The 26,293-nt window shown below is 40.8% G+C and overlaps 2 protein-coding genes across 6 annotated transcripts in view; both read left to right on the top strand.

The window, feature by feature from the left end:
* The window catches only part of Cenpq (centromere protein Q), a 9,098-nt gene extending 8,293 nt beyond the window's left edge, over nt 1-805 (top strand). For all 4 annotated transcript variants that reach the window (XM_070023569.1, XM_070023572.1, XM_070023570.1 and 1 more), the window contains one exon: nt 321-805. In XM_070023569.1, coding sequence (XP_069879670.1) covers nt 321-452 — 132 coding nt within the window. In that variant the 3' untranslated portion in view covers nt 453-805. The remainder of the gene's footprint in view (nt 1-320) is intronic.
* Glyatl3 (glycine-N-acyltransferase like 3) lies at nt 381-26,293 on the top strand. 2 transcript variants are annotated; one of them, XM_070023567.1, is made up of 7 exons: nt 381-469; nt 9,407-9,468; nt 12,884-12,996; nt 16,670-16,777; nt 17,694-17,820; nt 18,773-18,899; nt 24,048-26,293. In XM_070023567.1, exons 2-7 carry the CDS (start codon nt 9,450-9,452, stop codon nt 24,472-24,474), a joined length of 921 nt encoding a protein of 306 aa, XP_069879668.1. In that variant the 5' UTR covers nt 381-469; nt 9,407-9,449; the 3' UTR covers nt 24,475-26,293. The 2 variants fall into 2 exon arrangements, with proteins under 2 accessions (XP_069879668.1, XP_069879669.1); XM_070023568.1 differs by lacking the exon at nt 381-469 and adding an exon at nt 10,884-10,927 and having other exon boundaries at nt 9,437-9,468.

Here is a 26,293-nt window from a genome sequence, read left to right as displayed (position 1 = left end):
TATATCACAATGGTCCATTACTGATAGAAATAAATTATTTTTTATGAAAGATAATCCTGGATATACCCTAATAAAAGAAAATAGCAGTTACATTCATAAAATGTATCCTTCCTCGGAAGACTCTTACACTCCACCAGTGATCAAAGGACCAACCAAGAATGTGAAGAAGAAAAGATGGGTTTGAAAGCTGAGTTACAATGAGTTGAAAATATGAATTTGAGTGATAGATATTTGATATTATTATGATTCTCTAAAGAACAGGTATTTGGCATTTTTCATAATAAAATGTTGAAAAGGTAATTATGCTTTTTTACCTTCAGGAAGAAATTTTGGCAATGATTCCAAACCACAAAGCTCTTCTAAAGGACTTGAATGTTCTTCACAATTCATCCCAAGTGCAGAGCATGTCAGCATTCATTGAAGAAGCTTATGAGAAACTAGATCCTTCTTAAAGTGCCTTTGTTTTCATGTTAGTATGAATTTATAAAATTAGAATCTCTGATATTACAAGGCAGTTGCTTGTGCAGGAGTTCTTTACCTGTAATATGCACTTTAAAGTTAGCCAGGGTGGTCTATTATTAGTATCTAAGGGTCCTTGAAACTGTGTTTATAGGAGTTGCTAAATCTTGCAGCTATTTGCCCAAAACTATGAAGTAAGAATAACCATGATTTTATAATTTAGAATGGCTGCTGAGATCGTTGAATGATTATCCCAGAGGAACTGCTGTGCTGTGGCTTTGTGTGTTAGAAGTGTTTGTATATACTGCACCTGATGAATAAAAGCACTAGTGTCTGCTGTCACTCATCTTCTAGCTCATAGTTGCATATCTGTTTTCCTTCTTGCTTGAGAACAAGTCAGAGAGGGGAGGGACTTCTCTAGTGTTCTGGACTGCATGCCTCCAACCCAGACAGGTTACCCAGGGTCAGGGTACAAAACCTTCCTGGAGCTCTTTGGGATTCCCAATATGAAGTCCTCTAAGACTTAGCATTCTCATTTTATTATTATTATCCTTATGTAGCATACAAAGGAATCCCGTTTTTATCATTCTTCTTGATAATATTCTCAAAAGGTCGTAAGTCCCTCTTTGAAAATGAATTTCTATCATGATAACACATAAGTGACCCTAGCAATGAAATTGGATCTTTTGGAACATTGGTGTTAGTGGGTTGGTAAAAGGGTTGATCTCCTGAAATTAATAGTTGGTCTATTTCAAATTAGTTGGAGTGGTTACTGCATTTTTGATGGTAAGACATCAGGTAATATAGAAGGCAAGGAAACATCATTGTTCCACTTTTTTTTTTTTTTGCTAGTCCCATAGCTTAGACTCGGGGCCTGGGTGCTGCCCCTTAGCCTCTCTATGCTCAAGGCTAATGCTCTGCCACATGAGCCACAGCACCACTTCCAGCTTTTTTAGTAGTTTATTAGAGATAATTGTCTCACAGACTTTCCTGCCTGGCCTGGCTTCAAACCTGATCCTCAGATCTCAGCCTCCTCTGTAGCTAGGATCCTAGGCGTGAGACACCGGTACCCAGCTGTTCCACAGTTTTTAACAGCAAATGAAATGACTGGAAGAAAGTAAACAAATTGCCTGCGCAAATGTGGCATTTTCCTGCAGGAAAAGGTCTGTCTCCTGCCAATAGAATAATCACATCGTTTTTTTCCAAATTGGTTCCCTTCTGGTTAGGAATAAGCTGGGCTGGGAGCCCTTGACTCTAAACCCAGTACCTGGGCTCCACAACAGGCACCAACTCTCCCTGACCCCTAGATATTTCCTTCTCCCAATCATGACTCCATGATCAAGTCCCTCTCCCCAGCCTTGGGTGAGCAGGACAAACAGGACTGGGGTCTCTCTTCACAGAAGCAGGAGAGCACACAGTTTGCCAGCAAGTTACCATCCTGGGGGAAAAGCAGACCTCTGCAAAGCTTGATTGTGACCCACATGGGAACTTTGACCCGGACTGTTGGCCCTGATAGTGGAGAGCAGTGACAAATCCCATGTCCTAGGCCATGAGCCCAGACGTAGTGAGATGAGGTTAAACTTCCCAGAGCAAATCCATCCCTCACAGAGCCACTGGTTCTAGCTGTTGTACGTGTGAACTGGCCAAAACAAATTAGCCATCTTTCCCACAGTTTGGTAGTGTGTGCTGAAAGCAGAAGAATCCTCAATAAGGGTAACGTTAAACTCTGTAAGTAGTGCCTATTAAACCTATGTTTTGGATCAGACTGGACTTGTAGAAGTATTTTTGCCTTATGCCAGTGACACTGTCCTAGTTAGAGATATGTTTTGTATTTCCTGGGGAGAGTAATGCAACACCAGAATCTTCCTCTGATTTGCTGGTAGCCTGCAACAAAATTATATGAGCCGATGTGGCATATACCCTCAGTAGGAGTTGGATTTTGACTCCTGGAACCCTGGTGGGAATTCCTGGTGTGAAGATGGAAATCCAAATTTACTCCTGTTGGTCACTGTGTATGACATAGGTTCTATGTATCATCAGAAACTAGAAAGAATAAAGGCTTTAAAAATGACATTTGGTGAGAACCAAGTCTGTGGGCTCTCTCAGCCTCCTGTACACTTTTCCACTTGGACTTTATTTGCAGTCCCTGAGGAACCACAGAGAACAGGATCCAGAAGGCCTTGTGAGTTTGAGTCCATTGTCTGGCACTGCCCAAGGCTGGGGTAGATGCAAAGAGAGGCCACTAACACTTGGCTAGCAAATTCAGGGGCTACAGAAAAGACCTGGGAGAGGAGAGGAAAGCCTGAAGTGTTGGGACCTGAGCATCCATCGCTATCTAGGATGTGTGGTTGACACTGTTATCAAGGGGGTGGTCTCAAATGAGGGTGATCCTAGGTTCTTGGTATCTTGAACTAAGAACTGAACAAACAGAAGCACAGCTTTATTGGAGTGAAATGCACAGAGTGAAGTGGGAATACACTCCATGACGTAAGAGTGGGCCTGAGCAAAAGAGCTCCAAATCCCTGAGGAATGGCATCTGCACAAGGTAGAGCTGGTGTGGGTTGCGAGGAGAGTCGCAGGGTCTCTCACGTAAGAAATTCGTTGTGAAGGCTGGGCAGTTTTGAGTGGAAGGTCTTTGAACTGTAGACCCATGTCCATAATGCATGTCTTATACATAATGCATAAGCAAAAGCCTTAATTGGGCTTTTCGCAAAAGATCCTCCAAGGACAGCCAGGTGGAGCGCTGAGCATGTCCCTCCCTCTGAGAGGAGTTATGCTTTGCTGGAAAGAATCTTGGGTGTCAGGATGTGGCATTCATTCTGATGACAACATTGAATGGTAATTTTATCAGAGCCATAGGGTGGTATTGGGATGATTTTCAAGGGGTCTTGGGGTCCTCTTTAGGGAGAGCAATCTGGGAAACTATAGACCCTATATTATCTGCCTGCTTCAACTCTACCAGAGCACAGCATTAACCTTGACCCTGGAGATACTCAGAGAAGAAGTGTCATCAGAGGCATGCCTGGAGGTCTGGGGATGGGGTCACTAAGTAGCAAAAGGATGAAATTCCAGACTCTGTACTCTTCTGGATAAGGAAATGAAGCAGTGAGTTACATGCCATCTCTCACCTACCAAATTTGCACCAATTTTCCCCAAACCTCTGACAGAAATGCTTGGGGTGGCAGAGAGGGACAGAGAGTCACTGCCCAACAGAAGGAGGGTATCTGGACTGTGTGGATGGAGATGCAGCAATTAGACCTCGGTGCTTTGCCTGGCATTCAATTTGCTGAGTTCTTGCAGAAACCCAAAGCAACTGCAGCCATTCGTAATAAGGAAAGTGTATTAGAGCACAAAAATGGTTCAGGCATTTTGGACATACTAAAAGTTCAACTGAGAGATGTCTGCTTCCTTTAAATTTTTTATTATTATAAAAGTGAGATACAGAGGTTACAGTTTCATAAGTTGGGTAATGAGTACATTTCTTTTTTATAATTCACCCCTTCCCTCTCCCAGTTTTTCCCTCCCATCTCCACCCACAAATTGTACATTTCATTTTCAAGGTAGTGTCTAGTGAGTACCACTGCTGCATTTGTTCACTCTTTGTCCCTCCATTTCTGTATCTCCCCTACACTCCCCAAAACATATAAATAAACAGGACATAAAGGGAAAAAATAGCAACAAAGAAAAAATACCTGTCTCCATTTTGATAAGTATTTTTTTATGACCAGATGAACGTAGGCATTGTGCCTTTGGTTCCTCTCATAAAGAGGATCCTCCTTTGTCTCACTGTATATGGATGCCTAGAGTCCTGTCCACTTACCCTGTTTCAGTGTATTTTAGGTCTAGCTTCCTCATATGAGAGAAAGCATGTCATTTGTCTCTCTGAGCTTCGTTTACCTCACTTAACATGATTTGTTAGAGGTGTATCACTTCCCTACGAAGGACATAAACTTATCCTTCCTCGTGTCTGTGTAAAAACTCCATTGTGTATAGGTACCATGTGCTTTGGATCCATTCATCTATTGTAGGCTATCTGGGCTGTTTCCATATCTTGGTTATTGTGAATAGTGCAACAATGATCATGGATGTGCAAGTGTCTAGGGCATGCGGGCTTGCATTATTCAGGGGAGATGCCCAGGAGGGGTATGGCTGGGTCCTAGGGAAGATCTATGTTTAGGTTTTTGAGGAACCTCCAGACTGCTGTCCAGAGTGGTTGTACTAGTTTACATTACCAACAACAGTGCAATAAGGTTCCTTTTTTCCCCACATCCCTGCCAACTTCTGTTGTTCAAATTCACAATGTTGGCCAATCTAACCGGGGTGAGATGGAATCTCAGAGCTGTTTTGATTTGCATTACCTTTATGGCCAGGTATGATAAGCATTTCCTCATTTGTCTCTTTGCCTTTCCTACCTCTTCTAAGAAACATAGGTCCCATGGTTTCCCTTATTTGCAGTAACTAGTATATGTCTGAGTCAAGCAGAAAAGGTCAGATAAGTTGATGTTAGGGAAATGAACCCTAAGATATATATTCAAATGTTTTTTTTCTTTCAGGTGATTGTTTCTAACACATTTTGGGGGGGGGTCCGGTCATGGGGCCTGAACTCTGGGCCTGGGCGCTGTCCCTCAGCTCTTCAGCTCAAGGCTAGCGCTCTACCACTTGAGCCACAGCGCCACTTCCGGCTTTTTTTCTTTTTGCTTATGTGGTGCTGAGGAATTGAACCCAGGGCCTCATGCATGTAAGGCAAGTGCTCTACCACTGAGCCACCTTCCCAGCCCCTCCCCCACAGTATAACCCCTGCTTTCACTGTATTTGAGGTTGGTGTAATTTGTGGAGGAGAAGGGAAAAAACAAATCGTTTAAATAGGGATACAGGTGGATCCATTGCAACAATGAGATGTACAAGTCTTTATGTTGAAAACGAACTTTACAACTTTGGTGGGGGGGAGGAGGGCTGGGGGAGGAGTGGGGGGAGGATGGGAAGGGATGGGAAGGGGAAACAAAGAAGGAGGCTACAATGCTTGATAAGAAATGTACTCATTATCTTGCCCATGTAATTGTAACCCCTCTGTACAGTATTTTCACAATAAAAAAAATAAAATAGAAAAAAAAGAAGTGTTTCCTTACTTAGCTCCTTTATGATTGGTTTATTAGTTTGGGATGGATTCATTTCTTGAGCTCCTTGTGTGATTTTGATATTAGGCCTTGTTGTATGTATTGCTGGTAAAGGTCTCCCAGTCTATTGGTCGTCTTTCTAGTTGAGTAATTATGTCCTTTGCTGTCTATATGTCCTTTTCATTGTATATCTTTAGCTCCCTTATCAAATATCAGATAACTAAGTGCATGGATTTAGTTCTGGGTCTTCTATTGTGTTCTATTGATCACAGGTCTATTTTTGTGCCAATACCGAGCTGTTTTTGTTATTATAGCTGTGTAATAGAGCTTGAGGTCTGGGATTGGGATTCCACCTGCATTGGTTTTGGGTTGTTTTTTTTTTTTTTGCCTAAAATTGCTTTTGCTATTCAAGGCCTTTTGTTGTCCCATGTGAAATTCTGGATTGTTTTCTCTCTCTCTCAGTAAAGAACATCATTGGGATTTTGATGGGTATTGCTAGATTATTTTTGGCAGTATAGCCATTTTCACAATGTTAATTCTGCCTACCCATGAACATGGAAGTTCTTTCCATTTCCTGATGTCATCTTTGATTGCTATCTGTGTCTTTTTAATAGTTTTTGTTTAAAGGTCTTTTGCTTCCTTGGTTAGGTTTTCCTGAGGCTTTTGAAAATGGGGTTATTTTATTGATTTTTGTCTTTGCTTGTACATTGTTGGAATGCAGTAATGCTACTGATTTTTGTGGGTTAATTTTTTATCCTGATACTTTGTAAAAGTTATTGATCAGAGCTAGGAGCTTGATGATGGAGTCTTTGATGTCCTTTAGATAAGATCATGTCATCTGTAAATAAAGATAGCTTGACTTCTGTTTTCTTTATGTGAATCCATTATATGTCTTTTTTTTGCCTTACTGCTCTGGATAGGAATTCCAGAACTATATTGAAGAGGAGTGGGGAGAGTGGACATCCTTGTCTTTTTTTTCTGAAATGGTTGTAATTTTTTACTATTCAATATGATGTTGACTGATGGTCTGTCATACATAGCCTTAATTATTTTGAGGAATGTTCCCTCTATTCCTAGCTTCTCCAGAGCTTTTAATGTGAATGGGTATGGGATTTTGTCAAAGGTGTTTTCTGCATCTATTGAAATGACTGTGTGCTTCTTGTCTTTAGCTCTGTTAATGTGATGTATTACATTTATTGATTTATGTATGTTAAAACAGACTTTCATCTCTGGGATAAAACCCACATGATCATAATTTTAATTGCTTGCTGAATTCTGTTGGTTAATATCTTATCAAAGGGCTTTGCTTTGTTCATCAGAGAGCTTGGTGTATAGTTCTCTTTCTTCATTGGATCCCTATCTGGTTTTGGGATGAGTGTGATGAGTTTGGAATTGATCCTTGTTTTCCTATTTCACAGAAAAGTGTGAGGCATGCTGTGTTAGTTTAACTTTAACTGTCTTGTAAAATTCAGCTATGAATCTATTGGGACCTGAGCTGTTCCCTGTTGAAAGGCTCCTGACTACATACTCAACTCATTCAGTTATCTTCATGGTTCAGCTTAGGCAGTGTGTATGTATCAAGGAATGTATCCATTTCTACTAGATGTTTCCATCTTATCTGAGTTTAGGTTTTGGAAGAATTCTTTCATAATCTTTTGGATTCCTGGGATGTTTGTTGTAATGTTTTCTTTGGCATCTTTAATCTCATTGATTTGAGTCTCTTCTGTTCATCATCAATTTAGCTAGTGGTCTATCAATTTTATTGATTTTTTTCAAAGAACCAGCTTTTTGTTGAGTTGATTTTATAGATAGTTATTTTATGAATTTCATTGATTTCTGCCCCAATTGTTCTGTCTGTCTAGTAGTTTTTGGATTGGTTTGTTTCTGGTTTTTCTCGTGCTTTAGTTGCCTCGTGTTGTTTCTGTTTTCTTTATGAGCATGCTTAGAGCTATGAACTTGCCTCTCAGCACTGCTTTTGCAGTATCCCAGATGTTCCTGTATGATGTGTTTTCATTTTCACTGATTTGTAAGGAATTTCTCATTTCCTCCTTTATTTCTTCAGTGACCCATGTGTCATTCAGAAGTATGTTGTTCAGCCTTCATGTGTTTGAGTGTTTTCTGCAATGTGTTTTGTTGTTAAAAACTAGTTTGTAGCTTCCCTTTAAAAAAAAAAAAAAACCTCAAAGCCGAATAATTCTGTGTGGCAAAGTATGCTTAGAAACTAAGCCCATGTAAACAAATGCTAATCTTGACAGGTGCAACTGCATATTTTTGGTAAACAAAGAATGGCAAGAAATTCTATCCAGCCAAATACAAGGAAGTAAATCTTTTAATTATAGATTCTCCTACAGGTGTCTTATAAACAAAGCCTTTTTGTGAAAGATATGCTCAGTGGAGAGTTGGGGAAATACAAGGGTTCATATGAAAAGAACTTAAATAAGTGAGATAACATACCTGTGCGTTTTGTCTCAAATTAACCATATCAAATTATCTCACTTCAGCAGGTCTACTGATTGCCCCGTTTTCAGTTATATTCTGCAATTTTCCCTTTTAGCAAAAACAAAAAACAAAAAACTTTGCTAATCAATTAAAAGAGCCATTCTATTGTTTTAAATCCTGTTGACATTTTATATAGTCTTTGAGAATTATGCATTTTCCTATTTGTATTTAATATATGTTAGTGATGCCTTAGAGTTCTTTATTAATAAGAACTTTGTTTTATGTGGACATTTTGTTTGTTTTATTGTAATATTTTCCAGTTTGTAATGTATATTTGGCTTCTTTTGAAAAAAATCATATTTCAAAAAGTTCAAAGTTAACCAGGTATCAGTGGCTCATGCCTGTAATCCTAGCTACTCAGGAGGCTGAGATGTGAGGATGATGATTTGAAGCCAAGCCTAGGCAGGAAAGTCTATGAGGCTCTTATCTCCAATAAACTACTCACAAGAAGCTTGAAGTGGTGATGTAGCTCAGGGGTAGAGCACTAGCCTTGAGCCCAGAGAGGCTCAGAGACAGAGACCAGGCCCTGAGTTTAAGCCCCAGGATGGGGAAAAAAATTCAATGTTTTGTGTAATCATATTTCCTTTATGATTAAACTTAGGGTTATATACTTATAAATGTGTATTACATTAATCTCAGTTAATTCACTCATAATTTCTTTTGGTTCCTGTTTATTATAATCTGCTTGTTCCTGGTTAGCCAGTTCTCTTAAGACCATTTATTCAATGATATATTATTATCTTCATTTCATCTGAAATGATCTTCATCATATGCTATATTTTCACACTCCATATTAGACATTGGGTTTTTTTAGAGTTTAAAGTTTCTGTCCTTGTTACCTTATCACAAGTCAAGAGCTTTGTTGTAGTTGACTTGACCTGTGTGTGGGAGGAATTAAATAGATAAGGACATCATTTACCAGGACTCCTATTTGAGTTACTAGAGCTGTGTGCAATTGACATTTCATTTTATTTAGATCATAACACCATAATTCCTTTTCCTTCCTTCCTCCTTCCCTTTCCTCTTTTCTGACTCTTTTCTTTTCTTCTTTCTTTCTCTTTCCTTTCTTTCTTTCTTTCTTTCTTTCTTTCTTTCTTTCTTTCTTTCTTTCTTTCTTTCTTTCTTTCTTTCTCTCTTTCTCTCTTTGTCTCTCTCTCCCTCTCTTTCTCCCTTTCTCTCTCCCTCTCTCTCTCTCTCTCTCTTTTTCCTTCCTTTCTTCCTTTCTTTCTCTATTCTTCCCTTTCTCCCCCTCCCTTTTAGTGGTACTAAGCATTGAATTCTAGGCCATCCTACCACTGGAGTTATGCTTCAACCTTTTTTGTTTATCTTTTCAGATAGGATCTCCTGCTTGGTTCCTGGGAGTCCCTTCCAACCACCATGCAGCTTGGCACTACAGGTATGAGCTGCCCAGGGCCTGGATGTAAATGAAGTCTTAAATTCATCACAAAACATATGGATACGATTTTCCTTGGTGCTGCTTTTCCTTTTCACACATGCACCTCCCCACGTAGACACACGTATGCACACACAAACACACACACACACACACACACACACACACACACAGAAGAAAGAAACTGTTCTAATTAGTTCTGATATTTATAGGGGACAATGAACTTTGAATAGAAGTTTGTGCTGGATTCACTTGGAAACAAGGTGTAACTCCCTTTTGGAGATAGCTTTGTATGTTTCTGAGTGTATAGATAACTTGATCTCTAAAAAAAAAAAAAACAGAAGACAGTGAGGGAAAGAGTGACATTGTTCAAAATGTACTCTTTACCTCACTTATGCAAATGTAACATCTCTGTATAATAAATTTTAAAAAATTTTCTCCTGAAAATATCACAATCCCAGAATCGTTTCTCTTATGCAAATTGCTTCCCAATTTTTAAAGTCCATTCTATGCTGCTAATATTTAGAAAGAATTACACAAATGTAGGATTCTTAGGACCACAAATAGATATTCATTCTCTCAGTAACATCTTTACTCTCTATATTAGGCTTATTAACTCAAGGCAGTTGACATCTAAACATCAAAAACAATTTCTCTAGTCACTTTCAATTACCATCTGACCATTGTATTTCTTAGCCCTGTGCCTTTGGGTATAGAACGCCCCAATTTGCTAGTTTACAAAACATAAACACCTCTCACAGCATCCTCTCATGTGACCACAATCAACAGAAGCTGTCTCCACCCACAGTGGAGATACGTGTATTACTTATTTTTCCCATGCGCTGTTGCTTCATATACTACAATGTTTAAGTAAATACTAGCATGGTGGCTAAAATCCCAGCCATTAGAGGGAAATCAACTATGAATGACTTTAAATATAAATGAGTTGAAAGAATTAGAACTCTCAAGCACACTTCCAATTTCACAAATACCCTTTTTAAAGATCCTTCTCAGCATTTGAAGTTTAAAGCAGTAAAATCATTTTCCTCAGCATAGTTAAAAATGCCCAAGGAGTTAGACATATCTTTATCATAGTTAAAAATGCCTATATTATTTTTTTATAAATCAGGTGATGAGTTCCATTCCTATTTCATGCTGAATCCATATGTCTTCCATCTTAGAAATACCCATCACAAAGTCAGTATTCATTTAGCTCTTATGTCGTAGCAGTTTATAGAACAGAAGGAAGGGAACTAAATACCCCTGCTACTTTTGAGATGCTTTTCACCGTGATTAGCAAAAGCATAAACTCCTCCCACTCCTGCTTTTGCCCTCCTTTCTCTTTCCACCAAGGAATAATTAGGAAAATAGCCTTGACGTATAAATTTACCATTTGTTCAGAAGAGCTTGTCTCACAGATACACAGCTCGAAGAACTCTGCCCAGACTGAAGTCTCACAACAGTAAGTGAGCACTTTTTCATTGAAAATACTTTTCTAACCACCAGTTTGTCATTGAAAGAAGGAATGGAACAGATAGAGGAGAACTGAAATAAAGTATAATTTATTGAAAGAAATCATAGTTTTGATAGGGGGAAAATAAGCACTGCGAAGTATGAAACTGAGTTGTGATACTAATGAAGCTAGAGCAACAGAGAACAGGCACGATCTCAAGGAACAAAGAGCATGCTATACAAAAAAAGAAAACCCTGGTAGCACTGAATTGAAAATGTTTAAGAAGACACTTTTTCCTTTCTTAAAAGCATTGTAATCTTGTTTATGGTGTCTTATACTATAAAAACAATTCTTAGAGAAGCTTCAGTTTTTAAAATGTGTAGAAAGAACTGTTTTCCTTGCTAAAAAACTCAGTTCCTAAGTCTGTTGTTGATAGCAAATAAATTCCTTTCCAATGCTTGAACATGAACTTGTAGTTGAGTGGAGAGGATCTAGTAATCGCACATCACAATAGTCCCGATTTTACTTTCATAATAAAATATCCAATGCTATTATGCCGGAAACATGTCTTCTCCACTTATGGGGAGTTCTGTTTTCTTTGTTGTGACATCTTAAAAACACACAAATCTTTGCATTGAGCAAAAGATCTCTATGAAATCCATGACTGTTTACTGAATGGCTATTTTCGAATGTTCTCTGTTAATTACAGTGTCTTCTCAGTGTGAACCCATGGGGGGTTGCCTTTCTGATTTTGACCCTCCGGAGTAATTTGTTTGTGGGTTGCAGGAGCTCAATCTAGAAAGTGAGATGAACGCCTGATTGAGGGAATTTTGACCACTAAGAAATTAAAGGACAGCCACAGTGGTGTGGACCTACTACTAGCTACCGGTTAGGTAGAGATGAGAAGGATTGAAGTGTGAGGAGAGCCATGGAGACCACCATTCATCAGTGAGCTGGGTGGCACATATACAACTTAGAGTTTCATTTCATTTCTTTATTGTATTAATCTGTAAGATGATGTCAGACACAAAACAAAAGAGGATTGAAGTCTGAGACCAAGCCGGTAAAAACTGTAAGATCCTATCCAAAAAAATAATAGTAATTAAAGCTAGCAGAGCTGGGGGCGCAAAGCCAAGGGAAGGAATAAAAGAAATTAGGAAGTTAGAAAAGAAGGGAAGGAGGGAGGGAGGCAGGCAGGAAGGAAGGGATGAAGGTAGGGAGGAAGGAAGGAAGGAAAGATGGAGGAAGTGAGGAAAGGGAGGGAAGGAAAGAGAAACAAAAATGAACGAGTTAGGCATGGTGGCCATGTCTGAAACGCCAGCGTGGAAAGCTGATTCAACCTGGTGAAAAGGGTTTCAGCTTTTTGGATGTGTCTGGTTCTTCATCTTCCATCTGGGCATTTCTTTTCCAAGGTTTTCTTTATAAACCTGAATTACTCAGGGTTTTCCCCCACCCATTCTTTACATGATTTGTGAGAAAAGAGTTTATCTACTTAACCCTAGGATTGTTACCCTGGGATTTATAGTATCTCTTCAACAGCTGTTTAGAAAGTTCCTGCTTTGCTGAGTGCCTGGCCCATGGCAGGTATTCTACATGCGGTGGCACATCTGACCACCTCCGAACTTCATGCATCCCACAGGTGATGTTATACGTCAAAGGAAACACAGCTAAAGGTCAAACTGGAACTTCCAGAGGTGCCTTAAAGGAAGAGTTTAGAGTAGATTGAGTGTGCATAAAGGAAGGATTTAGCCCAGTGGAGCTGGGTTCATCCTTCTAGAATTATGTCTTTAACACTGTCCTGTCCATCCCAAGTACTCCCGGCTTTATCCATCTTGCTCCCTTCTCCTCCTTCCTTCCAGAGAGAGCAGTGGAAGTTCCCATAGCGTTGAATACACGTAGCAATGTAAGCTTATTGCTAGGTAGGCTCAGAGGCTACAAGGCAAATACTGAGTGTGTGTTTTCCAGTTCCTAAGCAGGTGGGGAACTGCACAGCTCTGAAGATGTTGGTGCTGAACTGTTCCACCAAGCTACTGATACTGGAAAAGATGTTGAGGAGTCATTTTCCGGAGTCACTCAAGGTCATATACAACTTAAAGAGTTTCATTTCAGTTCACAATGTCAGACTTGTGGCTGTTTTTCCTTCTCCTCTTTCTCTCTTTTTTTCCTTTCTTTTTCTGTTACATGATAAGACATACTTATTAGGTATAGTTTCCCAGCCTACTTCTGGCAAAAAATGATTCAACGCCTTGTGGGTAAGATCCAGAATATTATTTTTTTAACAATTACTCTAGAGGACTCCAAGAAAATGTAGTTAATGATGGGCTATGTTATTTCTCAAGTAAATTCAAGTTATACAATATTCTAAATGATAGAAGAGTATAGATTGGATCATATTGAAGTTTCAAACATAGCCTACATGAAAATGGAACTAAAACTTATTGGTTGTTATAAGCTTTTTCAGTGTCTCTGTTGTTCATCAACTCTGACCTGAAATCTGGGCTAAGATAACTTGATACTACTAGAAAAGATGTCATTAATCAAAGATTACAATAAATGTCACACTAAGCCAAGAGCCAGTGGCTCATGCCTGTATCGTAGCTTCTCAGTCAGATGAGGCCTGCAGGATCAAAGCTAGCCCCAGTGGAAATGTCTGTGCAGCCCTGTCTCCAACTAACCAACAAGAAGCCTGACCAGAGGGAGGAACCCAGCTGTAAGCAGGAACAGTAGGGTAAGAGCCTTGGGTTCAAACTCTGATATTAGCACAAAAATCAAAATGAAAATGGAAGACTATAATTTCTACATGCAGTGTGGTTGCTTTTGAGAGCTGCTTTTTGAGCAAATCCATGAGCCCGACATTTGGTTCTCTAATGTGAGTAGAATTCAAGTCATTCATGAAAAAGTAATGAATCAGATTGAGGTCAGAGTACTGCACTTTCAACATCTAAATAATCCATATTTATTGAAATTAAAATCTGAACAAATAGGATTCCACAGTCCTCCATCATAGATACTTTGCTGATTAAATTTTGTCATCTTGCCTTAAGGCGCATGCTTAAACTATAAGTGGTAGGGAGCATCAGAGTAATGGTATGGGATTATATGGCCACAGGAAAAAAAATATGAAATGAACCATCTGCCCAAATTGTTTCCCTCTGAATGCTGAGACTGGGTAAATGAATGGAATTAGATATCAGGCTTTGTAAACCTTACTACTCAGGAGGCTGAAATCTGAGGACTGAGGTTCAAACCCACTCCTGGTTGGAAAATTCATGCTACTCCTATCTCCAATTAATCATCAAAGAGCCTAAAGTGGAGATGTAGGTCAAGTAGAGTAATTGCCTTACACACACACACACACACACACACACACACACACACACACACACACACACACACACACAATGTCAGCTTTCCTTTCTTTTGATAATATGTCTATAAGTCTGGCTAATGTTTAGAAAGAACTAAAACGCATTCTGTGATCTGCACATGGTCACAAAAGTTAGAGAATATAAAACTTAATTTAAAAATCCTGTTTTGTTCCCCTCCCTTCATTCCTTGCAGTTTAGAGAAGCATATTTTACAACCTTAGCTTAGTCGGGTTTATTTATTATTGTTATTTGGCCATAGTTGGGCTTGAACTCAGGGTTTATGTTCTAGGTAGGCAGGTATCACACAGTCACACCCCAGCCCTCTAGCTCAGAGTTTAAGTGTCTAAATTGCCTTCCAAATTTCCTCCACACTTGAACTGCTGTTTTGCACAGCAATTTCGTTTCCTTCTAGACACTCCCACAATGACTACTAGTCCCTGTTGGAAGAGTTTGTTTGTACCAATGCCAAACCCATCAGTTGGTTCCAAATGTTATCCAAACAAACTATTTTGTTTTCAGGATCTGGGTATTAAAAAGCTTTTCCCTTTCAAACTTCTGAACCTCCTAAAATCACATTTAGGATATGTTTTGAATAAGAATGTACAATATCCTCATGGGAAACAATTTCAATCCACATAATTTTGTAGAATTTAATGATTAACAGAATCAGCATGGCCCTTCCAGGTTCCTTTTATTCTTGGATTTGCTCCTGGTTTAATTCTGGTTACACATGAACACAAACCACACTCAATTTGGAAAGACACTTGCTGTGAGTGTTTGAATGAGTTCCCAGATTGGGTGGAACAGAGGAAAGTATATAATGTTCTAGTGGAAGAAAGGTGAGTTATTTCAGTGAGTTGAGTTACTGATAAAGGAGGTAAGTAAAACTAGTCTCAATGTCAGTAAAATCCTAATTTCTTCACTGAGGTCTAACACATCCTATCAAATGCACATAATACAATTTTGCAGCTCAGTGGATTTTTACAAAGCAAATACCTGTGTGACCTCCATTCTGGTGAGGAAAAGAACCTTACTTCAGAGGCCGCTTCTCCCTTCCCCCGCTTCTTTCCAATGGATACCTTTCCCTGCCTGCTAACAAATGCCAGTGTCCTGATTTCCAAAGTTATAGTTGCCTCTTCTGAATGTAATCCAGATCGAATGACACAATCAACATCTGTTCTGGAATCCACTTCTTCTGCACAACTTTTTAGTGAGATTCATAGAGTTCCCTGTACCCCTGATCTATTGGTTTCATTGCTGTTTTGTTATGTGTAAGAGCGATATATCACAATTCATTCATTCATTTGTTCCACTGTGAATGGACACCAAGGTTGTTTTCAGTTCTCATTTATTATGAAAAATGCTATTAGTATTTGCCTGCAAGTCAGTTAACCGTATTGCTACCACAGCTTACCCATCTCTTCAAGCACATTTATTTATTTGAATACTTGTTTGTTTATTTATTTATTTATTTTGTACTGGTCCTGAGGTTTGAACTCAGGGCCTGGTCATTGTCCCTGAACTTCTTTTGCTTAAGGCTAACACTCCACCACTTCCAGCTTTTCTAGTGGTTAAGTGAGGACAAGAGTCTCATGGACTTTCCTGCCTAGGCTAGCTTTGGACCATGATCCTCAAATCTCAGCCTCCTGAGTAGCTAGGATTATAGGTGTGAGCCACCAGTACCTGGCAAAGAACACATACATTTTAAGACAGATATTTTCCTCAGGAGAGAAAAACATTGAGAGCTCTTATACCAGATAATTTGTATATTACTCCAGTATTGTTCAGCCACCAGGCTTCCCATTGGTCTTTTCAGGATTTGTGGGTATGACAATGAATGAGACATAAACATAGACCTCAGGGAGAGTGTATACAGCCTTACTCCCCCAAATCTAAAACTCAAGTTTTAATTTTTAGTTTGGGTTTTTCTTGTTCCTGGATGATGTTTAGCTATCATCAAGCACTGGAGGAGTCATTATATTTTACAAAGTGTTTGTGGGAACTAAAGTTCAAAAACAGCTGAATTGTCTGAGGAGCTTTTAAAATATACACGAACCCCAAACCTATACATTGGCTGTAGATTCATCCAGCAAATATTTATTGCTGACCTATGTGTATCACACCTACTAAGCTTATCAATTCAGTTCCTCTCACTGCTGTGTGATTAAAGGGAGGGTTTTTATCCAGAAGAAGCCCATGTGTACATTGTATATACATGCATGTGAATATATGTATGTGAATATATGTATTTTCCCTCTTGTGGCCCTGAATACATAGTAGAGCAAGAAAGCGGAAATGCTGCCTGCTGCCCAGCTGCATCGTCCCACAGATGCACCTTTCCACAGCTGCACAGTGGAGTGACTGACTTGTGTCTCTGGCTCAGGTTTACGGAGCAGTGATGAACATCAATCGTGGAAATCCCTTTCAAAAGGAAGTTGTATTGGACTCATGGCCAGACTTCAAAGCTGTCATCACCCGGCGACAGAGAGAGGTACAGTTTTGAAAGGCAGCCAAATAAAAGCAATAATAGGCACCACACAGGAAGAGACAGATTAGGTGAAGAGAATCACATAGCTGAAGTCTCACACCCATTATCTCCTCCACAGGGTATAGAGGAGATAATTTCACCATTGAAGTGTGACTTGAATGGCTTCAGGGCCTCAGGCACGTAGAAGACCCCTAGTTCAAAGAGTTTCCTTTTCTGGATGAATGGAGCACATGTGGCTGATGTGTACACTGAATGGTGGGCCCTGAGCAATGTTTCCATCTCACTGATGACTTCACTAATGTGGGTAAATGTGGGAGAAGAGACCACGCTTACCTCCAGTCTGCCTCTGACACCACAGAGATGCTCCAGCTATCAAAGAGGGCGGCCCTTTACACGCGTGGACTCTTAGAACTGGACAGGACAGAGCCACTGACCTTTTACCTTTCCATTTTATTATTTTATTTTACTTACAGTATTTTATATTTTACGCAATTCAGAGACTTGTACAATGACCACTGGAGCTATATCCCAGCCAGCCCTTTTCCCCTGGTTTTTCTTTTTGAGATGAGATCTTGATATGTTGTCCATGCTGGCTTGAACTCCTGGCTTCCTGGATTTCTCTTTCCGCTTCTCAACAGCTCCCTGAGCTGAGACTTTAGGTACATACTGCCACTTTTGACTCCTTTTTATTTTAATAAATAAAAATCCTAGAAAAAATATGAAATATCTTAAAATCTTCCTGATGTCTTTGTCGATCAAGCAAAGGTCACAACGTTCTTCTCTCATCATTGTTTTTAAATGGCTGATTTTGTTGATGGAGAATTAGCTAGACATGCCCAACTGATGCCATCTGATCATTCTGGAATGTGTTTCGTCCACAGGATATGTTTAAGTTTTTTGACTCTCTCTGCTGTCCTAGGCTGAGACGGATAACCTTGACCACTACACCAATGCCTATGCTGTGTTCTATACGGATGCCAAGGCTTACCAACAGCTATTGGAAGAACATGGTGTTATTAACTGGGACCAAGTTTTTCAAATACAAGGTGAGGTCATCTCCCCTCATTTATATTTATATCTCACAAGAGGGAAGACAACAAGCCATTATAGATGGAATGGAAATGCAGTGGCAGTTTCTAGATGATTAAATTCATCAGACTGGAAAGAAATGAATAAACGGAGCTTTGGAGAGGTAGAAAGTGGTCATGTCATCAACTCTTGGCAAACAGAGACCAGAGTCAGGCGTGGTGAGAGTGCGCGTCATCCCTGCAGCTTAGGAGGCAGAGGCAGGAGGGTAGTGAGGCAGTGACTGAAACCCTGTATCAAAGCCAAAACTTCACACGAAGAGCTGGGACACTGGTTAGCATGTTCACAGTTCAAACCCTAGGGCCACAGGAGCAACAAGCAAAACAGAAACAACCATGCCACACCACTTTGCACATCGCTGTGCAACAGTACGCATAACAGTGCTTTATATACAAGTGCTGAGTAAGGATGACAAATAATAGCTACGTTCAGTAAGTGGGACATAGGTAAATTAATTTGGGACAGATGTCACCTTGAGTTTATTTCTTGAATACCACACTGGTGATTTTTGTAACAGGCTGGAAAAGAAACTAAACCTGGTCTTCCATGCAAAACCAGACTAAATCCCTGCACTTCTATCTCAATGGCTCCATCATAGACTTTTAAAGCTATGGGTGGGCTCCCTTACTTTAAGAACTTGGAGATTGGTCTGAAATTCCAAATGTGATAGCTCCAGTAGAAACGTCCGTCAGTTTGACAAGTTATGACAATAGACCCATGTTGGGAATCGGAAAATCCCACAAAAAACACTTGAGAATGAGATGAAGAACACCTGTGGTGATTTATAAATACATGTTATTACATGTTAGGGTAACACCTGCTGGTATTGACGGTCATCAGCATGGAACAAACATGCAGAAAATTTCCGTTTTCAAATAAAATGCCTACTTTTTTATGTTGGTCTATGTACAGGGCTGCAGAGTGAGCTCTGTGATATTTCCAAGGCTGTTGCCAGTTCGAAGCAGTTGGATGTAAAGCTGACCTCCTTCAAGGCTGTTCATTTTTCTCCTGTTTCCTCTCTGCCAGACACCAGTTTCCTGTATGTAAACCAGTTTCTGAATTCCGGGCAGGATTTACTGTTACAGAATGACCCTATAACAATACCCAGAGAGCGTGGTACAATTACATATTAGGCATTGGGAAATTGAGCCACTGAACCTAAATATGTGTGTTTATGTGTGTATGTATATAGCTGTGCATATATAAGCATGCATGCATGTGTGTATGTGCATGCATGTACTTGTATGTGTGTATACTTATATGCATATATTTTGAGCTTTTAAGTGTGAGGCACTAAAAGTTAAAAACATTCCCCTTATCCCTTGCTGTGTCCTATAAAGTAGAACTACTTTTGATGCAGATCTTTAAATTATAAAGTCAAAAACATATTCCCCAAAACTCCACCTGCAGGAAGCAATCTTTAAAAACATATGTTGGTTTGTATCTGCATTTACACTTCTTTGAATGCTTTGTCATACTCGAAACCTCTGAGCCTTTATTTCTTTTCAATGATCAGTCTCATGAAAATGTTGTATAGGTATGTATGATATCATGGTGAAACTCCTCGAAACAATTAGCATGCATTTTAACAAAAATTGATACTAGAAAGTTGGAACATGTCTTGTTTGGCCGTAGCTACAAGTAGGAGAGGGTGCCGAGGGTAGAGGGAGAGGAAGGACAAATATAGTCAAAGTACTTTATATTCTGTGCAAAAAATCAAGCAAGGTGGAGCTGGTTTGGGAAGGGGAAGGAGGGAGAAGAAGAGAGATAGATTGCATTTATAGATTAACACAATAAAAGGAACCCCCCTTTTAACATGAACAACTAATTAATAGTAGTAAAAAGTGATTTAGGGTAGAATGTCTTCTTCATATGGTTTGGGTGAGAATGAACCATGTTAGTTCTGTGGTTAATGTTGAAGAAATTGCTGCACACAGAATAAACCTAAAGAATAATCGATGCCGTAGTTCATAAGAAAGCACCTGGCCTATCTTTCATTGCTGTCTCATTTAGGAAAACTTCAAACATACATGCAAGTTGAGAGAATGGTACAGAGGACCTCCTAGAACTGCACTGATAATATTGTTCAATCCATAGACCTACATAATCCTTGCACATCTCAGCTTATTTTGATCAGAGTAAAATGTTGAAATCTTCTGAGATGTGTCCTTAAAAGACAAGCATTCTTACAGTGATATAAAGAAAGCCCCTGTTCTCTTTGTGCTCTGGTAACCACTATGTCAACTCTCTTTTATCACATCAGTGTTGGCAGCTGCTACAAACAAATAAGGTTCTGTGGCTCATATCTCTGTTCTTTGCTTCTTTCATTTAATACAGTACCTTCCAGCTCCATCTATGTTGTTGTGAACACTGTGCTTTAATCCATTCTTGAGGCTGAGCAGTTATCCATTACGGATCTCTGACAGTTTCTTTAGCCATCTATCAATTGACAGACACTTAGATTGATTCCATTCTCTCCCCTGTGGTCAGCAGAGCTGCAGAGAAGATGGAGGTAGAGAGGCCTCTTCTGCCTATAGATTTCACTCCCTTTGCCTGTATGTCCAGGAGAAGGACTTCCGGATCATAGCAGAGTGTTGTTTGTGGGTTTTTGAGGAACCTACACTTTAGTTTCCATAACAGCTGTGCTTATTTGTGTCCTCCTGATTGTGCAAGGGCTTGTTGTTCTCCTTGTCCCCAACTGCATGGGCTATCTTTTGATTTTTTGCTAATAGTGGTTCTTCTTAGAGTCAGGTGATAACTGGATTTGAATTTTTCATGCTTGGTGATGTGAGCATTTTTCATATACTTATAGGTCATTTGTAGGTTTATGTAGGTCTATAGCCCATTTTTAAACTGGGTTGGTTGGGGGGTTGTTAATGGATTGTTTTTTCTAGCTTCTTCTATTTGGGATATTCAACCCCTTGCAAATACTTCTTTCCCATTCAATAGGTTATTTCATTATTCTTTTACTTGTTTATCTTGCTGTGCAAAAGTGTTTCAGTTTTGTGTACTCTCATTTGTGTGTTTTGGGTTTTGGGTTTCTCCTGTGTTTTTGGTCTTGTTAAAAACTCATTGACTGTTCCAATGTCATGGAGGATTTTGCCTATGTTTCCTTCTACTGGTGATGTTTGGTTTCTAATTCCAAACACGTTTCCCAAATTTGTGGACTATATTCCAAATACTCTGCACACAAATGTCAGGTTAGAGTTACGGCTAACATGGCCATGTTGTATCTAACATAAACTATTCCTAACACATTTTCTCCAAGCATTTTTGTGTATAATATTTCTGCCTGAGGCTTTTTTTGCACTTGCTTTGAAGTTCATTTTCAAATTGGATTGAACATTCTAAGCCAGACTTTTCCCTCGTTAGTGGACAGCTTCCTGGCCCAATGCCAAAGTGGACAATGCACTGAGAATGTGACCTAACAGTTTACAACTACTGAGGAAAACAAAAACACAATGTCATACTTTATAAAAGTAACAGAGCCAGGTGCTTGTGGCTCACACCTGTAATCCTAGCTACTCAGGAGACTGAGATCTAAGGATCATGGTTCAAAGCCAACCTAGGCAACAAAGTCTGTGAGATTCATATCTCCAATTAACCACCAAAAAACAGAGCTAGAGCTGTGGCTCAAGCTGTAGATTCTAGTCTTTTTTTTTTTTTTTGGGGGTCCGGTCGTGGGGCCTGAACTCTGGGCCTGGGCGCTGTCCCTCAGCTCTTCAGCTCAAGGCTAGCACTCTACCACTTGAATCACAGCGCCACTTCCGGCTTCTTTCTTTTTTGCTTATGTGGTGCTGAGGAATCTAACCCAGGGCCTCAAGCATGCAAGGCAAGTGCTCTACCACTGAGCCATCTTCCCAGCCCTGTAGATTCTAGTCTTGATCAGAAAAATCAGAGCCCAGGCCCTGATTTCAAGCCCCAGGACCAGAAAGAAAAAGTAATAGATCTACAAAATCAGTCTCTTACTGTTCATTGTGAATGGTTTTGTGATATTGATTAACTCAAGGAGGAAAGCAGATTTCAAAGCATGATCAGCTTTATATTTGTATGCAGTTCTTTTTTGTCTTGTTTTATTTTGGGTCCGGTCGTGGGCCTGAACTCTGAACCTGGGCGATGCCTCTCAGCTCTTCAGCTCAAGGCTAGCACTCTACCACTTGAGCCACAGCGCCACTTCTGGCTTTTTTTTTGCTTATGGGTGCTGAGGAATCGAACCAGGGCCTCAAGCATACAAGGCAAGCGCTTTACCATTGAGCCACCTTCCCAGTCCGTTGTATGTAGTTATTAAAAGCAATATTAGTCTGTGTGGCCCTGAGTTCAAGCCCCAGTACTGCAGTACTGGCACAAAGAGAGAGAAAGAGACAGAGACAGAGAGACAGAGAGATTGAAAAAACTGTCAGAGGGCTGGGAAGGTGGCTCAGTGGTAGAGCGCTTGCCTTGCATGCATGAGGCCCTGGGTTCAATTCCTCAGCACCACATAAGCAAAAAGAAAAAAGCCAGAAGCAGTGCTGTGGCTCAAGTGGTAGAGCGCTAGCCTTGAGCTGAAGAGCTGAGGGACAGCACCCAGGCCCTGAGTTCAGGCCCCATGACCGAACCCGCCCCCCCCAAAAAAGAAAAAACTGTCAGATATATCAGTTGCTTTACCTTGATGTCAGAGATTTAAATAGTAAATTACTAAATTGGAACGAATATAGTAAAGACAAGTGGCCTATAAAAACTGACCAGAAAAAAATCCAGATTATTAAATCTACAGAAAAGCAGTCTGCGGAAAGGGCTAGAACAGCTAATGTTTCCACAGTATGTTCATACACCTGGCATAGCAAACAACTTGTTTTGTTTCTGGTCATGGATCTTTAAAGGCAGAAGTATTCTAAATTCTAAAATTCTTATTCTACTGAGAAAAATATTAGGGCTCCAAAAGAAAAATCTGAGCTTGTTTAAATCCTGAGAGGAGGTTTCAACAGACACAAGACAAAAGAATTAATTCTGAAGATTTTTTTTAAAAATTTAAATTAAAAGATAGTATTAATGAAACATTAAATAAGTGAGCTTTAGTAGAGTTTAAAGCATAGAAAGCTCATGAATCTAGAGACATGGTTCCAAGGTCTGAGTTCAGACCCAGTACTACCAGAAAGACACATGAATCTGGAAGCATTCAAAACAAGAAAATATTCAGAGAGCTCCATTTCTCAGAGTGGCATAAAGTTTTGGGGGTTTTGGGGGGGTTTTTTGTTTTTTTTTTTTTGTTGTTGGTCGTGGGGCCTGAACTCTGGGCCTGGGCGCTGTCCCTCAGCTCTTCAGCTCAAGGCTAGCGCTCTACCACTTGAGCTACAGCACCACTTTGAGCTTTTTCTGCTTATGTGGTGCTGAGGAAAGGAACCCAGGGCCTCATGCATGCAAGGCAAGCACTCTACCACTGAGCCACCTTCCCAGCCTGGCAAGAAGTTTTTGGGATTTTTTGGATCTGGTCATGGGGCCTGAAGTTGGCCTGGGCACTGTCCCTCAGCTCTTCAGCTCAAGGCTAGCGCTCTACCACCTGAGCCACAGCGCCACTTCTGGCTTTTTTCTTTTCGCTTATGTGGTGCTGAGGAATCGAACCCAGGGCCTCATGCATGCAAGGCAAGCACTGTACCACTGAGCCACCTTCCCAGCCCCCTGGCAAGAAGTTTTTATAGGCCAGATATAGGCACAAACTAGAGATGTCACCTGATTGGCTACAGCTAGTCATCTACCTTCTTTGGGAAAGATTCCAATCACTTGGCTGCTCCTGACTGGCTGGAATTCAACTATCTGTTAGATTCCTAAATCACTCCCGCTCAGGTTACGTTGCAGTTCATGTCCTAGAGACTGAAGGAATGGAGTCAATGGCAGGCCAAACTTAAGTTTGGTTTCAAAGAGAAACACTTTCCTTAATATCTGTTCTGTGGACAGGAATGAGTGAGCGTAAACTTATAGGGCAAGGCTTGAGTTTGCTTATGAGTCTCTTGTCTTCTCCGAAGGAAACCCTAGGAGTCCCTTGTCCAGCAGGAAGCTCTGGCCGCTAACGTCTCGAATACTCCAGGCATCCTCTCAGGAAGGGCTTCCCGGGGTGTCAGGAAAGATGCAGGCATCCTCTCAGGAAGGCTTCCCAGGGGGCGTCAGGAAAGATGCTGAGCTCATTCTTTTCCTCACGTTGCTTTTCTTGTAGAATGGTGTCTCCCCCGCGACTCACCTACCTGAGTGTTTCTGACGCAGATCTCCTCAACCGGACTTGGTCTCGGGGTGGCAATGAACAGTGTCTCCGATACATTGCCCGGCTCATCTCCTGCTTCCCCAGTGCCTGTGTGCGCGATGACAAGGGAAAGCCCGTGTCCTGGGGCATCACAGACCAGTTTGCCACCATGTGCCATGGCTACACTCTGCCTGACCACCGCAGGAAAGGCTACAGCAGGCTGGTGGCGCTCACACTGGCCAGGAAGCTGCAGAGCCGGGGGTTTCCTTCCCAGGGAAACGTCCTGGATGACAACACAGCCTCTATAAACCTGCTGAAGAGCGTCAATGCTCACTTCCTGCCCTGTCGTTTTCATAGGCTTATCCTTACCCCTGCACCTTCTTCCCGTCAAGCTCTCCTTTAGCCCAGGGAAACCCCAGGAAATTCCTAACTTTCCCTGCACACACACACACACACACACACACACACACACACACACACACACACACACAAAACCCCAGGAAATTACTAACTTTCCCTGCACATACACACACACACACACACTCACACACACACACACACACACACACACACACAACCCCAGGAAATTCCTAACTTTCCCTGCACACACACACATACACACACACACACACAACCCCAGGAAATTCCTAACTTTCCCTGCACACACACAGACACACACAGACACACACAGACACACAGACACACAGACACAGACACACAGACACAGACACAGACACACACACACACACACACACACACACACACACACACACACACACACACACACACACACCCCAGTGAGGTAAAGATTATATCTGGACTCAGGAAGCACAGTTGCAAGAACTGTTGAAAAGGGCCCGGAAGAGACTGGCAGGATCACGTTGGGAAAAGTCCTGCCTCTGTCAGATTCCAGCTGTAAGTAACTTGAGGGGTAAAAGGGTCTCCCCCATTAGGACCCACTGAAGAGAGAGAACTTCCAAGGCCAGCAGTTCTTGGCTTAGTGGTAGCAGTGATTTAATTCAGGACCTAAACTGGACACCAGCAGCTCACCCCTATAATCCTAGCTACTTGGGGCTTGGATTTAGGATCATGGTTTAAAGTCAGCCTAGGCAGGAAACTTTATGGAACTCGTATCTCCAGTCAACCAGCAAAACAAACAAACAAACAGACACCAGACGTGGAGGTATGGTTCAGGTGGTAGAGCAAAAAAGCCTCACGAGAGTGCAAGGCACTGGGTTCTAGCTCCAGAACTGCGTGCATACACACAATAGGTGCCCGCATGTGGCTGTATGAGTGAGACGTGGGCTGTGACCCACGTTCTCACCGCCACGCCACAAGCTCCCCTGTCCCCCGCTGCTGGGTCTCCACAGAGCTATGCCACATCCCTGCTGCTGCGCAACTCCCCTGTCCCCCGCTGCTGGGTCTCAGCCTCTTTGCAAGAGCTCTGTACAGTGGCTGCTTTCTTCCCCGGTTCTTACTGGCTCTCCATTTCTACCTGTGACCCTGGGATATAGCCATCCCAGGAAATGTTCAAATGTAGCGGTTCTCACACGTCGGTGTGATGAACAATCGGAACTATCTGGAGGGCTGGTTGTTACACAACTCCTCCCCCACAGTTTCTGGGTGAGTACATACAGGTCCCGGCCTTGGAACCTGCATTTTCAATGAGTTACCACTTCTCAGTTGCCTTGGATGGTTAAGTTTATAGGTGTTTTAAGGTATAAACAAATTTCAACGTAGAACTTTACCTTCACCCATAACCTATTTCAACCCTATAATGTGTTTCTTTTTCCCTAAAAAAAGACTGAGATTAACATACAGATGTGAGGGCAGGTATAAAGATGTCATATGAACATACGCATATGTGTGGGTATATATATATATATATATATGTGTGTGTGTGTGTGTAAGCTGGTAATTCATATAATCCTTGCATACTTACAGTGTGAGGGCAGGAGGATTGCAAATTCCAGGCCAGCCTGGTTTATGCTATGCACATACATATGTATATTTGTGTATGTATGTGTATCACAAAAAATGTGTTTCTGATATACCCTATACATATCCTAGAATTCTGATAATATAACAAATCTTGCTACTTAGAGAGACTTATTCCTGAAGCCAGGAATAACAACCAGAGCTGGAGGCAAAGACACAACTCCGTAATTTTGATTCCAGTCTTCTCTTCATTATTGTATTGTTGCTGAAAATAAAATTCAAAT

Source organism: Dipodomys merriami, unplaced genomic scaffold, assembly GCF_024711535.1.
Source record: "Dipodomys merriami isolate MVZ:Mamm:240054 unplaced genomic scaffold, mDipMer1.0.p SCAF_16, whole genome shotgun sequence".
Taxonomy (NCBI): domain Eukaryota; kingdom Metazoa; phylum Chordata; class Mammalia; order Rodentia; family Heteromyidae; genus Dipodomys; species Dipodomys merriami.
This window is presented reverse-complemented; position numbering and strand designations above follow the sequence as displayed.

What these genes read in the sequence shown, in the direction of transcription:
- Glyatl3 (XM_070023567.1), top strand. An exon ending in ATTTTCCGGAGTCACTCAAG is followed by an intron (nt 12,997 to 16,669) that starts GTCATATACAAC and finishes TCTCTGGCTCAG; the next exon opens with GTTTACGGAGCAGTGATGAA. An exon ending in CTGCCAGACACCAGTTTCCT is followed by an intron (nt 18,900 to 24,047) that starts GTATGTAAACCA and finishes CTTTTCTTGTAG; the next exon opens with AATGGTGTCTCCCCCGCGAC.